Here is a 15,695-nt window from a genome sequence, read left to right on the forward strand (position 1 = left end):
TCGACAGTCGAATCAGATGAATTAAAGAATATCAAATGACGGAAATTAACAAATGATGTGTGGATAGCACATCCCTTAAATAATTAGGGTCACAATCAGGGCCGCCCCAGGCCCAGTGCAAGCAGGGCGACCGTCCGGGGCCCAAAAAAATTAGGGGCACCAAAATTATTAGGACGGTATATTTATATATGTTTTTATAAGAGTATAAATTTATAAAATTTGGTTCAAAGACATAGAAATTTAACTAGAAATGGTGGTTTGTCATTTGAAAATAATGAGAAGGTCTTGGGTTCAAAACACCATGTGTGCTTATTTACTCTCCATTTTTTACAAATTTCTTTTTATAAGAGTATAAATTTATAAAATTTGTTTAAATGATCAAGAAATTTAATTAGAAACAATGATTTTTATTGTTTAAAATTAACAAGAGGTTCTAAGTTTGAAATGCTATGTGCATGTTTATTCTTTTCAATTTTTTAAAATTTTTGTTTGATTGTTAATTTATTTTTAGTTACTATCTATTAGCTATGTGGGTTGTTATTTTTAAATATTTGTTTTCATTCAAGTCTAATCTTCAACAAAGAGTAATATGTAGACCAAATTTCCAAATTATAAGACGTGTCATCAAAATGTTTAATTTAGTGCCCATTCATTAATAATACATATCAATTAAAGACTCGAGAACATCATTATTTTTAGTACCATATTGATAAGGTTAGTAAATAAGAAAAAAAAAACACCTCACAATTTATTCAAAAACACATTCAAAGTTCAGATGGAAAACAAAACTCATCATCTATCTACTTGTAAGCCCGAAGTTTTTTTGTTTCCCTCTCTCAATACAAAATAAATTAGTCTTTCTGTGTTTCTAAATTATTGAATTTGAAGTGTTTTTCTAAGTATAATTTTATCGATGTCTTATGTGTGAAAATAAATAATTTTCTTACATGAAGTTAGAGCACTTTTTTTGACGTCGCCCCGAGCCTCAAAAATCTATGGACCGGCCCTGATCACAATATTAAAGGTTAATTTTTTAATAAAAATAGAGCAAAGTGTGCAAAAAATTTTATTCACTGAGTCATTGCTTAAAAAGGGTAGGAGACAGAGACACACTTTTCTTTTTCTTTTTTTATTAATTTTTTTCTTTTCTTTTTCCACATTTCAATATTTAAAAAAAAATTGTAATATAATATCCATAGATTCGACCAACCGACGCCTCAGAGGTTGAAGGAAGGAAGATGCCATCATCCATCAAAGAAAACCTCTCCGAATGCAGCCACCAGGTAGAAAAAACGAAGGAAGCTAGTGGGATCCCCATTTGCGACATTGCCAACAAAGGCAGACCAAGAGAAGGAGGTGGTGCGAACAACCGTGCCGATGGGAACACCAGAGCTCTACACATCCTTTCGATATACCACAACAGATTGCGGTTGAAAGTGATGGCAAATCGGCTAAGGTAAGGTATTGATGAAAGATGGAGCCTATGTTTATTGTTTAGGACCGATTTGCATGAATATTTCTCAACATTTATACGATATAGAGAGATAGTGGGAGAGGGGAGACAGAGCGACAAAGAAAGAGGATTATTGCTTTTTGTCTTATTATTTTTATAAAAAAATAAATATAAAAGGTTAACGTCGTGAACGTACAAAATAAGGGACGAGAGGGCAGAGAAGCGGGAGGGCAGAGAAGCCGGGTCTGAGGGAGGAGAGGGGATCCTCGATTTCATGAGTGGGAAAGGGGGTACAGTCAGAGAAAAGCATGGGGTTAGGGATTTCAGATTTCAAGGGGGGAGAGAGGCTGTGCTTCGTTTCGATGGGGCCGAGCGTCTATGATTCGATCGGATCGAGGTGATGGGGACAACGTGAGGGGTTGAGGTGGCGTCGGGAAGGTATGTCGTTTTTTTCTTCCCCTTCTAATTCTCATCTTCAGTTCACGTTGCTGATGCATAAACCCATCAGTTCCTCTGTAATTCGTTTAGTTTTTCATTATTCTTCTTCGATTTCTTTTGTCAAAATTGAAATGGAATTTGTTGGCTTGATTTTGTATTAGGTTGCGAGAGGGTTCTGTTTCTAGGGTTTTCTCCGTCTACCTCTCTGTTTCTCTTCTTCAATCAGTCTGACGTAGTTTTGCAATTTAGGGTTCAGTGCATTTCAATCTTTTTTACTGGAATATACATACATATAAATGTCTAAATTTGTTCAATTTTTCTATACACAGGACTGGGTTAATTTGATTCTTCACCTATGATTGGATATTATATTACAATTGTGGGTTCTGTTTTGAGGGCTGGATGAAAAGAAACACCCATCAGAGCTTCTAACAACTCGAAGGTAAGGAATTCCATCGCGTTTGTTGAAAATATTTTTCACTTTCTGGATGTGCAAAGTCTGGATAGTACACATCACCGGGCCAAACCTTTCCCAGGAAAGGAATTCCATCGCGTTTGTTGAAAATATTTTTCACTTTCTGGATGTGCGAAGTCTGGATAGTACACATCACCGGGCCAAACCTTTCCCAGGAAACGAATTCCATCGCGTTTGTTGATAATATTTGCTTCCTTTCATCTGATGTATGTGTATGTATGATGTATGTGTGTGATTTTAGATTGTAATGTATCACAAATTTATGGCATGAAAATTGACATTTGTAGACTTACCCTTTGTTTGGTGGCTGTGATAATTGGGGGAAAGGAAAATAAAATTTCAAAGATTGATACTTTTATGTGATTTCCTGGCTCTTTTTTTTTTTTCATATGATTTTCATTGTATGTGTGCCAGTGTATGTCTCTTCTTGAAACGTACATGTTGAAAATGGGAGAATTTTGGACATGACATGTTTAGAAGTGAGGTTTTCTGAATGAAGATACTCTTATGATTTTTTTGTAATTTGTTTTGCAAATGGGTAGGAATATCATTCTAAAAGGATTTTGGCAGGAGGGGTGGAATGTCATTCTAAAATATGTGTAATTCAATTCTCTCATTTTCTATAGCAGAATTGCAGATTTCTAAATCGGAAAGGAAAAACAAGCACTATAGCAGTTTATGCAGAAGGAGCATGTAAAAGAGAAGCACAAGTAAAGGTTTCTAAGGTCAGTTGGCTGTTTTCTTTTTAGTATTTTCAATTTGTTCCTTTTATTCTGTCTGCAATTTTTTAATCTGTGGTTATGCATCAATTTCTCTGCTTCTTCTTTGTAAATCTTGCAGATCAGGATGACACACCTATCGGGGCAATGTCGGGATGTTTAGGCTTAGGTGGAGACGTGGACTTATGGAAGAGGTGAAGTAGCTTAGCTCTCTGTCATTAGCTTTATCTGTTCTATGCATCTCTACAATCTTACAATGATCTTTTATTAAATTGCAAGATGTTGGGACCAGTTACTGGAATACGAGATATGGAACAAAAGTGGTTGACAATGCAAGAGTCGAAACCAAGTGTGAAATTCACATTGAAAATGACAGGTGAGAATGCTTAATCATATTCTAAAAAAATGTTGGGTTTCCTAATGAGTTCTCTGAATTCAAAAGGCTAATTTAGTGATTTGGAGTTAATTTTGTAAATTTATTGAATGAAGTCATTTGTTATTTAGCTTATCTTGCGTTTGGTTTGGTTTGGTTTTAGGAGAGGGTTGCGCATGATCTATAGGTTCAATCAACCTCGCTGTTTTTGTGAGAATCACAATTAAAGGTCAGTTTTTCCAACATTTTTTTTTTCTTTTGCGTGCATGTTTGTGCATGTTTGGTCTCTGAGATTTTGTTTTTAGTCACCGTTGATTTGTAATTTATGTCTCCCTTTGGCTACATATTGACACAGGTTTATTCTCAGCATTTTTTTGTTAGGGTAAGTGGTTTGGTGAGTTCTGTATTATTATATAATCTTTGGGGCTATTTTAAGTAAAAATGAAATGTTGACATTGATATAGCATACGGCACACTTAATTCACACTCCTATATTCGGTCTTCATGTTTCCATTTCAACACTCTGCATTTCCCACCCAATGAATTTTTTAATAAAGACGTAGTTAAAGCAATTACATGCTCTATCAAGTATGTTTTATATGTAGTTGTGGTAGTTGCAAGGAAATGAAATATTTGTGCTGATAATTGGTAGTTTAAATATATAGAAATAAAGAATAATTATAAATGGAGCACCAAGGATATTTAACATTGTTTTCTTTTCCATGTAATTTTTCTCATGTTTAACATCTGCTTTTGCTTATGCATTTGATTCAAGTGCTATTTTTATTAGTGTTAATTTTGGGTTGCATATCCACATACTAACCCAGTTAATTTTGCTTGGTGTTGATGCATAAGGAGAACTCCCATTGCATCAACTTGAACAAACATTCTTCTACTTAGTTGCTTAGCTGCTGAAACAACAACGAAACACTTTTTATGTTTTTTTGTTTAACTGCTAATACAGGTGGCTGGCCTGCATGGCATATATTTTGCCATCTTAACTTCAAGGGTAATATATGTGTAAAATGCATGTTGCTTAGGGAAACAGAGCATTTTTTTTTGCAACCACATCTTTTTGTAATTAGCTCGGTTGAATGTATATAAAAGTCAAGCTGCTTATCTTACCGACACCGTTCACTCATCTATCCCTTTTGTTAGTTCATGATTATGTTGAATTTTTTTCAGGTTAAATTTGTCTTATTCATGTAGTTAAGGTTGGTGTATTTAAGTAGAAATGTCGGGCATATTTACTAGTATAATCTAAAAACGGAACGGGGGACATGCATGCATTTTTTGTGCGTGTAATTTCTCAACTTCTCTTTGGTGGTGCAGGTGCTGCTGAAGCTAATAGGCTTGAGCAATGCTCCTTCAACAAAACAAGGAAAAAAGAGTTGTTCAAATGGCAGTATTCGAGTCTCTTAGTGTTTCTCATTAATATTATCATTCTAAACGCACCAATAACATTATCATTTCCTGATGCTATAATGCCCCAAATATTTTGATTAAAAGTGATGAACTGCATAACCAAACGACATTTACCTTCTAATTTCCATCAAAGAGCAACTTGTTATTAACTCTGTCAAGTTTCTGCCAAGGGGATTGCACTCTTCAACATGGGAAGGAAACCTTCTGCTAGTAGCCATGCTAAATTAACACAAGCAACCAGGAATTTGACTTGGTGGTGGGTATGAACCATTTACACTAATTAATCAACTGGCAGGAGGCAAAACTCTGCATGATTTTTATTTTATTTTTTGGTAAATGAATAATTTTGCATGTTATCTCAAGATGTGAGATCAGTACTAGTTGGTTAAATATTGTTGAATTGTATAACACAAGCACTGTTCTAAAAATCCCCGCCTAGGACCTGCTTAGGCGTTAGGCGGCTGGTCATCGTCCCGATTAATGCTTAGATGTTTAAGAAAAAAAAAAAAGGCGTCTAGACTTGTTTAGGTGCCCGCCTAGTCCGTCCAAACCCGTCTAGACACCAGCTTAGGTTGCTACTTGTTTACACAGAAAATAGATAATTTTCATTTGTATTTTATTTTTTTTTCAATAAATTATAAGAGACTTATTGAATACTTAAATGAACACATATTATATGCTTGTTCTCTATGTTTTCATTATGTTCCAATACCTCATAATATATATGTTATTTTATTTTGTAGTTTATGATGAAATTATATTTTAAATATAAACAGACGTTTATTTACACGAAATATGATAGATTTACTTAAATTCACTTAGGCGTTAGATTCTAAACCGCCGTCCAATTAGCGCCTAGCGTATTTTAAAACCTTGAACATAAGATAGAAAATAAGTAAATAATGCAGAATACAAGAGGATCATATGATCCAGCAAGGAAATTTTACAAATGCATATCAATTCACCATTGGATCAGTCTAGATGTCGATGGTACAGGTCTGCAAAACCTAATTCCTGATAACCAACAATTTATGACTGGAAGTTCTAGGATGATCGTAGTGACAAATTAAAAGTCCAGTTCAAAGTCCAGTTCAAGTTCAATTTTCAATTTAACTTCCACATGCACATCACATACCAAACTATTTTACACATATGCAATTAAAAAGATAAATAAAATGTGCACACAAGATGTAGGATTTAACGAGGTAAAATCCTGAAAAAAATCTTTAGGCTCCTAAGCCAAGACAAACAGTACTAAGACAAATGAATTCAAAAGATTTACAAAACTCATCTTACTAGACTCACAACAAGAAAACAATTTTGTCTCTACACTTTTGCTACTCGATCTCTCCAATCCTTGAGTGGGAGTGGCACAATACTAATGCGTCCGTCAATCACTATATTCTCAAACTTTGCAGAATACTAACTTAATAATGTAGAATTTATGTATGATGAAATAATTTTTGAAGAGCAATCAATTATGAAAGTTACAAAGCACATTTTTATAATTGAGTTTTACTTAATGCAGGAAAAACCAATGATCAAAAACTAATTTTTTTTTTCTAAAAACGAACGGCCGGCTGCAAAACCGGTTTTTATTCTCTCAAAATACTTTGAAAAATGGACTCTTTGCATACGGGCTGCTATCAGATTTTTCTTTCATTAATTTAAAAACTCATTACAGGCCAATTGTAGGGTAAAAAAAACTGGATTAGAGTGGTTCTTCTAGCAAATAGGAAAGAGACTATAGGGTGCAAAAGAAATGGTGTATGGTACTTGCATTAGCATGGTGCGCCTATAAATATTTGGTCACTAGTTCATCAAAATTATGCGGAGGGAAGTTGAATTCGGGCGTAAAGGAAAGAGTGCATTGCTCTAGCCAATTTGATTAAGCTTAAATATGCGATAATATACTATAATCACGACATCTGGATGGTGCGTGAGTAATAAATACAATGAGTTGACACACCATAAGACTAATAGACACACATCAACATTAATTATACGACTTACGTGCGGTATGGACGGTTATCTGTTGCGCAACTCTCAAAGTAAGTGAAAAACAATACAGATATACAAGATAAGTTTCCATAAAGATTCATGAATTGAGTTTACTGACTCGACAAAAAAATCTTCATTTTTGTTTTTGGAAATTAAAATATAAATCTTTATGGCTTAACTCCGATTCATATACATTCAAATTCACAGAAAAATCCCTCACAAAATCACATCTCTTCCAAAACTGCTGCTGCTGCACTACCTATTTATACAAACTTCAATGAATTTTCACCTTTACCCCCACAACCAATTCGTTCGTTTCAAACTTGACTACTTTTACTGACCAATTTGTTACTGAAATACTGATAGTAATTGCTGTTACTGTGGCTATTATTCTTGCAATTTGATGATCGAGTCTTCACAAATGATAATGGACTCAAATTTGAGTCCTCAATTTATGATAATGGACTCAGAAATTGACCTAGAGAGACTCACATTTGACTCTCACTATTTTTAATTATTCATTTATATGTATGAGGTCAATTATTTTTTTCCTCCAATGACAATGGAGGAGCATTTGAGTCCCCAACTTTATAATGCACCATACCAGATCATGTCCAAAAAGGTTGTTAGTGGACCTGCACCAAATATTGATTTCCACCCTTGGACTCATACATCTAGACTCTTTCTCACACAAGATTCGAAAGACGCATCAAAGTTTCTCACCATAATATCTCACTAGAAACTAAAACAAGATACATAAAGGAAAGAAATTAGACGAATTAAACTGGACACAGCTTGAGACTTCACTCTAGGACTTCGACATTCTAGCTAGCAGCCTATCGATATCTCCCCCTCTATTCCACACCAAGCATCTTCTTAATGCTAAGAACGAACTCATACACCTTCTTTTCGTCAGCAAGGGATTTGGAAACACTCTCCCTCTGCTTGCACCGCTTGGCCCATGCAATGAGCTTGGGACACTCGGCCTCGATGCTGAAGTTTCCACAGGTCTCATATGCATGGAACCAGCTGTAGAACGTGATGAGAGCAATGTCCAAGAACCCAAATTTCTCACCCTCAAAATATGGCTTGCCTCCCAGCTGTCCCTCCAGCTGCTTCAGGATTTCGATGAAGTCCTTTTTAGCTGCCTCTTGTTCCTCTCCCTTTGTGGACCATATCTTCCTCCCAGCATCATATAGCTGCAATTTTAAGACAAGATTGCATCAGATCATTGCTATAGCGAGTTCAATGGGATTAATTAAATTTTGACTTCTATTTCTATTTCCTGCGGCTATATTTGGGTAGGGTTTTGTAAGTTCCAATGATTGAACTCGAGTAGTAAGAAATGGATCACAAAAAATATATAGCAGAGATTACAAAAGCCGTTCATGAAATTACAAAGGTATGCATGTAAGAGAGATTTGAAAGTGACAAAAGACACTTTTCAAGGACGGACTAGCTCTCTTGTATCTCTTATGCCTTTGAAATGCTTATATGATACATTTCCTACTCCTAGTCCCTCTTATCCCACACTTTGTGATATTTTCCTTTATAATTTGACTTCAACTCGTGACTTAGAAATCCTCACCTACACATAGCCTATCAAAACTTATATTTTGATCCTCATGTAAAACTCTTGTTTATGCTAAGGATACAGACTTGAAGGTTGTCCCTCATCTAACTAATCATCCAAAAGAAAAGAATGTGGGCTCTACCGCATATATATTAATTTTGCGATGAAATTCATGAAAACCCCAAATCACATCCTAACATGAAACTAAAAGGCAAACAATTAATTAGAGTAAGAGACAACTTAGACAAGTTAAATTACCTTCTTGTCAATGAAATCAGCCCAGAACCTAGAGCAAGCTCTCTGGTAAGGCTCAGAGGGAAGCAAAGGAGCTTTATCACTCCAAACTTCATCAATATACTGCACAATGATGAGTGACTCACAGACTGGCTTACCGTTGTGAATGAGAACCGGGATCTTCTTGTGAACCGGGTTCATCTGCAGAAGCAGCTGGCTCTTGTTCCTCAAGTCCTCCTCTCTGTACTCATACTCGATGCCCTTCTCCGCCAGCGCTACTCTGGCCCTCATGCCAAACATGCTTGCCCAGAAGTCCAGAAGAACAACCTCATCCGCCATTTTTGACACACGCACAAAACTACTTCTAGCTGTAGGCTATAGTGTTTAGCCTGATGCTAAAATATTCCAGATAGATATTCACACTTGCAGAAGAGGATATATATGTACACACACACACACACATACGTGTTTGATGTTGCATGTGGCTAATAAGGATGTGGCGGATTTTGGGAGGGTGTGACGTGAAACTGCTTCCACCTAGCTACTTCCCGAAGGTGCCATTACTTTCCTTGTTGGAAGTTAGATATATATAATAAATATAGTATTATACAATATATATATATGTATGTATGTATGTATGTATGTATGTATATGCACCGAACTTATTACCTTGAGAATTACAAAAGTAGCATTTTATGAGAAAAATTAAACACCAATGTATCTATTATATTATAAAGACAAAATTAGTATCTATTATATTATAATGTGTCGATTGAACGAATATATTTTTGGTTTCGACGAAGATGAATATAATCATTAACTGATGGGGAATTTGTTACTCATTGGGTATTGTTATGGATAATCTCCGATGGTTAATTTGCAGTTATGGATATGATTAATTTTCATGGTTATGAGGATGGTATAACATTTCCGTCCTCAAACCGAACCATTGCCATCCCTAACCATGCATGCATATTTTGAGACCACATCTTTGAAAAGGAGTTCATTCTTTTAAAGATAATTCTAGAGGTTTACTTTCTATTGATAATGTTGGAAAAATTGGATCTAATTGCTATAATAAATCACATAGAAAGTCAAGAAATAATTCATGAAATTATATATCACAATCATGCATGCACATTAGTAACCAATGTTAAATGAACATGATATAATGGATTAGAAAAACCTAGAAAATCAGTTGCAACTCTTCATTTGAGTAGACACATCTTTTTACCAGAAGGCTCTACTTCTAATTTCCATTCAATTAATAAATTTATTATAATAATATTATTATTAAATTTTCCAACAATCCCCCACATGAATGGAAATTGACTCAATACCATTCAGATGACAATGCAGACACTAGAGAGAGAATTCAGTAGGAAAATACCGCATCGGGATAGGTGGCTTTTGGCTTTGAACCTTCCATAGTGAATTACTACCGGATTTACTTGGCTAATCAGTGAACGCGATGTTTTGAACTACTTAGCCGTTTGTGTAAACCAAGACAATAGTAATCACACAATACCCTTCTAGACACCCCGTGGTTGCTCGGTTGTGTTCATTTTGGCCCTGAACAATTCTTGGTTTCTCATGAGTGCTTTTAGAGAACTAAGCCATTCAAAAAATTCTCGCAGGAATGGTCCCATTCCTCACTCAAGATAGGTGACTTCCCATTAAGAGTATCTTGCAATACCCCACTTGTTATTTTCAAGTATAGGAATCATTAAAAACAAAGCTTATCCTAAATACGATGCAGATAACACTATTTCATCGTAGGACATGGGTAGGAGATTATCTCTGCAGTGCTCCCATTGAATCATCCACAATTCGGTTGTCCCTTTGAACCTAGATCTTGGGATCTCTAGTCAGCTAGGTTTGCCATTATGGCAATTCTTAAAGACGTAGGCTTTTAACTCATTCCCCTTGATGATACAACTTACTCTCTAGTAAAACCTTTAAAAAATTGGTACCACTAAGTTGACTACTCATACTATATGGCCATCACAAACTTTATATCCATACATGGAAATTATTTCATTCGAGAGTAGTTGTTTTTCAATGTTAAGTCTTCCAAACATATATGGGGACTTACTAAGTAATTTGCGTATGCCTAGGTAAACTCCCCCACGTTTAAGGTATTTATCGAAAAGTTTATAACCTTTCAATACCTTAAAATACCGCAAGAGATAATCTTTATCTCTTTCTAGAAGCAAATTACTTGTTCATTCTACCTAAGTTGACATATAGTCCAAAAATAACTATGTCACTCCCCCACAATTCGCTCACATTGTGGTTGCTTTTTAATGCTATCAATTACTCTTCATATCTTCACTTCTAGGCTTTCAAGCCTCACAAGGGCTTTCTAGAGAAGCACTTTTGGCACTTCTTGCCTTTAGCCTTTAAAGTTACCGAGATTTCACAGTTAGGACTTCACTCCTTGACTAAAGACCACAACTTTCTTTATAACACATGTGCAAACTTTCACCATGACTAACATGGAAGAAGGTATATAGTTCTCTCTCTAGTGTAAATGCTTTATTTCACACTATACAGGTAGTCATATCCTTAATGGCAACTGACATGCCTTCAAGAGAAACTGCCATGATCTGCGTATTGCCCACTTGGCTTCAAGGCATGGGACATACATGATGAAGGTAAGAAATTGAACAAAGACATGTCCGGTGAAGTATCTCTTCACCATAGGTTTCTCCATGAACGAGAATATGCTCCATTCATGTTTTCCAGAAACTTTCCAAGAGACCCATCTTCCCATTTGAAAGATTGTAATCGCTCACATAGAGCACAAACATGCATGCCAAAAAAAATAAAAAATTCTCTCACAGAAAACAAACATAGTAATAACGCAAGTCAAGGGTAAAAATAACGCGTATAAAAAATGGTAATAAAAATACCATTCCATGAAATGCCCAGAAACTTCCAACTTATTCATGAGAACTGACTGCATCTTATTTTCTGCAGTCCAAGACGCACCACCATTTACATCTCCACTTTTACAGTAAAGAAAAGATATCTGCAATTGCCATGCATGCAGTGGTTTTTCACATATACAACAAAGCTAACTAATCGATGCCACTCAAACAGCATCATCGATCTCTTCGGTCTGGAAAAAAAATAAAAGATCATGTTCATAACCACACCATCTCTGTAACCGACTTGTTACAGTCTGATAAGAGACCTTTGTAAGGTTGTGAATGACAATGAATGATGTATTGGATTACTTATGTTGTAGGCCACTTGTTTATTGAGTTGTTAACAACTTAAGTAATCTGATAATGGAGTCTTATCCTTTGCAATTGACCTAAAGAAATCTGATGGATTTCACTACAAAGATATAGTATCATGGTGGGACTTAAACACTTAAGTGATAGGGTTTGACTTTCACAACCAATAATAGGCTGGCTGTGATTAAACCCTAATGATATAAATACTATAGTTAAGTCTCTGCTTCCATACGCTTAATCTCTCATATACGCTGAACCCTATTCATATAGCAGAGAGATATTATTGAAGTACTGGAAGTAGAAGACAACCTATAAATCTGCAATGTCTTCCATATTCTACAGATAAGTTTAATATAATTAGTTAATCTCTATTTTATATTGATTTGATTTATTCGTGATCCTAATGTCTTGTTGTTGTAATTTCAGAATATATCTTACAACCTTTTAATGACCAGTAAGTCATGATACCTTTCCAGCATTTTTGGAAAGAGGGATGAGTCTTTCGCGCATTTGTTCGGATTAAAACAATTTGGGCTTTGACAAAAAGATGCAATTTCCAGCCACTTGTGTTTTGAGTCACAACTCTTCATTAAGAGTTACTCAGACTTTGACGTATGCAAGTCTAATAATTGCATCCCCTTAGGCAATCTTTGGTCTTTGATTGAAATGCCAAACTCTTTTATCTGGAAAATTTGATATTTCCAGATTCCGCAAACCAATTCTGCTGTGTCAAAATGGTTCATCCATTCTTGAACCAGAATTTGTTCATCCCTCCACTTCTAATCAAGATCCCGTTATCAAATGGTGTGACTCGTATAGAAGAATGCACTGGATTTTAATACCCAGATTTCCAGTTGATAAGATTCTAATACAAAACACAAATTTAATCACAATAAAACGATCAAATTTTTAAAGTTTGCATTTTGTAACTCATAATTGGATATACTGAAAATGGAAGGAAACGATCGTGCCGCCATGCACCAAGTGAGAAAAGACATGTCCAATTTAATATGAACATATAGATTTGAGTTCAACAAACAAATATAGCAAACACAAGAATTAACACATAATTGTCATGTTCTTCGAAATAATATGTGATTGGAATTTTTTTTTTTGTGTCTACAGCCGAATCATGCACCAATTAATGTAGCAACCAAACCAAATAAATTTAACATGACTATATGGAAACAAAATCATAGTTTTATGCAAAGATTAGATACCATACCATTCTCTCACAAAATTAAACAAGAAGAAATTATGCCTCTAGGACCAAGCATTATTATATCACGAATCATTTAATTCTCAAACAAACATAGCAATCAAACCATAAAACTTGTCTTAAGATTGTTGGAAAAATTGGGTCTAATTACTATAATAAATCACATAGAAAATCAAGAAATAATTCATGAAATTATATATCACAATCATGCATGCACATGAATAACCAATGTTAAATGAACTTGATATAATGGATTAGAAAAACCTAAAAAATACGGTCGAGACAGGTGTTGGACACTTTGTCTTTAAGACAAGTTTACGCCCTACTACGGTGCTCATGGTTGATCACCGCATATCTCCCGATATACAACGACCACGTCCTTGTAATAGTAGTATTCCAAATCACAAGGCTTGTTTTGTTAAAAAAAAAAAAAAAAAAAAAAAACAAAACTCAGCTTGATGAGGTGTGTCCCTATTTTATAAAAATTGACGTGTGAGGTGTGACCCCTCCCCTTCACCCCACCCTTCTCACATTAGGTAGGATTCTCAAAACGGTGTGCCATTTTGCGCATTGGAGAGCACATAACATTATTTTTTTGGTTTTTCCCTTCATCATCTTCCTTGGAAAGCGAAAAGCATTATGACTTTGGATTTTTTTCCTTTTTATTCTTCTTCTCCTCTGATTACTCATCTTCTTTTTCTTTTCCGTTTCCTCTTCTTCTATTTTGCTCTATAATTCCCCTTCTTCGATGGAGTGTAGAGAGAAAGGGAGTCACGACGGCGAGAGAGAGGAGGTCGTGGTGCATAGAGAGGGAGTTGAAACGGCGATAGTGTTTTCAATTCTGGGTTTTATTTGAACTTTCTTCCCAAAATCCCTTCACTCCTCCTCCTAAACCGCCGCCTAGACGGCCACCTAGACTGCCTAGGCCATCTAGGAGCGCCTAGGCGGGTGACTTACAGGTCCCCGATTTTGCCTAACGATTTGGACCGAATCGCATTGGCACAACGATGCCTAGCACCTAGGCGCCGCCTAGGCCGATTTTTAAAACATTGCTTAAAACTACCTCATCACATAGTATATCAAATGAAGTAGGAGAACGTATGATCATTGGGGCTGGAATGTATATATAACTTGTTTTCTTCCTCATGTTACAATTAAAGCATCCAACCCTAGAAGTTTTTGTTTTTTCATTGTTACTAGAATAAAATATTACATAAGATCACGATTAAATCAAGTGTTAATCTGAATTTTTGGAGAACTGACACTGGCCATTATTATGAGAATTTGCAGATTGTGTGGAATTATAGGCTCAGTTCATCATCTTCATGAAAGGGTGCTTGGACTCTGCATGTCCTCCCATATACTACTACACAGTACATACTATTCGAGTGATCTGCATTCGCACTCGGATTGCTTGAGAAAATAAAGATTTTATCAGCAATGATCTTTATTTTTACTACCATCTACTCCAGCTCGATCAGTTGTATTACGATGTGGTTTAGAAGCATTATCTTTTTTCTGTAAAGAAAATTCACCACTTTGACGTAATCCCAAAATTTATCAAGTCTCTACTCTATATTTAATTTCTCTTCTATTATCCCATATATCATTGTTTCTAATTGTAGGATGTTGGAGAAAAGAGAGTTCTATCGCAAAAAGGCTCGGTGCAATTAAGTATGGAACCATTCAATATAAGTTGTTATTAACTCTGTCAATTTTCTGCTGAGGGGATTGCACTTTTCAAGATGGGAAGGAAACCTCCTGCTAGTAGCCATGGCAAACACAAGCAACCAGGAATTTGACTTAGTGGTATGAACCATTTACACTAATTAACCAACTGGCAGGAGGCAATTATTTTGCATGATTTTTATTTATTTATTTTGGTAAATAAATAATTTTGCATGTTATATCAAGATGTGAGATCAGTACTAATTGGTTAAATATTGTTGAATTGTATAACACAAGATATAAAATAAGTAAATAATGCAGAATTCAAGAGGATCCTATGAGCCGGCTGATATGGTCCTGCATATATGCAAGGAAATTTGACAAATGCATATTAATTCTCCATTGGATCAGTCTATATTTCTATGGTATAGGTCTGCAAAACCTAATTCCTGATAACCAACAATTTATGACTCTTGTAAATTTTGTTTTCTCATCCTACTTGTAGTATGTAGTTAATTAGTGGTTGGAAAAGCTAGCATAAGGGTTTAAAGGAAAATTAAGAAGGGTGGGTTTGACTACAATGTTACGCCCCACTCAACTCAATAGTACGGGTTTTATTCAAGATTTAATCGTTCGCTGGAATTGAACATTTAACTGACCTTTCAATCTTCTGGCGGTCCTAGGTTTGTTCATTCATTCACTAAAAACTCATTAGAGGGTAATTGTAGAGAGAAAAAAAATTGGATTAGTGTGGTTCTTTTCAGCAAATAGGAAAGAGAGATATAGACTATATGGTGCGAAAGAAATTGTGTATGATCCTTGTATTAGCATGGCGCGCGTATAAATGTTTGGTCACTAAGTTCCTCAAAATT

General features: G+C 35.4%; 1 protein-coding gene and 1 long non-coding RNA gene across 4 annotated transcripts; one reads left to right on the forward strand and one right to left on the reverse strand.

Moving 5' to 3' along the window:
• The first annotated feature begins 1,322 nt into the window (after positions 1–1,322).
• Positions 1,323–5,032, forward strand: LOC103445381 (uncharacterized). 3 transcript variants are annotated; one of them, XR_011572265.1, is made up of 9 exons: positions 1,749–1,891; positions 2,053–2,077; positions 2,221–2,333; positions 2,996–3,091; positions 3,207–3,279; positions 3,365–3,461; positions 3,622–3,687; positions 3,814–3,840; positions 4,791–5,032. It is a non-coding gene; the product is annotated as an uncharacterized lncRNA (long non-coding RNA). The 3 variants fall into 3 exon arrangements; XR_011572266.1 differs by lacking the exons at positions 1,749–1,891; positions 2,053–2,077 and adding an exon at positions 1,323–1,456; XR_011572264.1 differs by lacking the exon at positions 2,053–2,077 and having other exon boundaries at positions 1,665–1,891.
• A 2,460-nt stretch (positions 5,033–7,492) lies between these two features.
• Positions 7,493–9,149, reverse strand: LOC103445382 (probable glutathione S-transferase). Its single transcript, XM_008384380.4, has 2 exons — positions 8,716–9,149; positions 7,493–8,083 (listed from the first exon to the last, which is right to left on the reverse strand). The coding sequence occupies exons 1-2, from the start codon at positions 9,028–9,030 to the stop codon at positions 7,739–7,741; spliced, it is 660 nt and encodes a 219-aa protein (XP_008382602.1). The 5' UTR covers positions 9,031–9,149; the 3' UTR covers positions 7,493–7,738.
• Positions 9,150–15,695: the final 6,546 nt, after the last annotated feature.

The sequence above is a fragment of the Malus domestica genome, chromosome 10, assembly GCF_042453785.1.
Source record: "Malus domestica chromosome 10, GDT2T_hap1".
Lineage (NCBI taxonomy): Eukaryota > Viridiplantae > Streptophyta > Magnoliopsida > Rosales > Rosaceae > Malus > Malus domestica.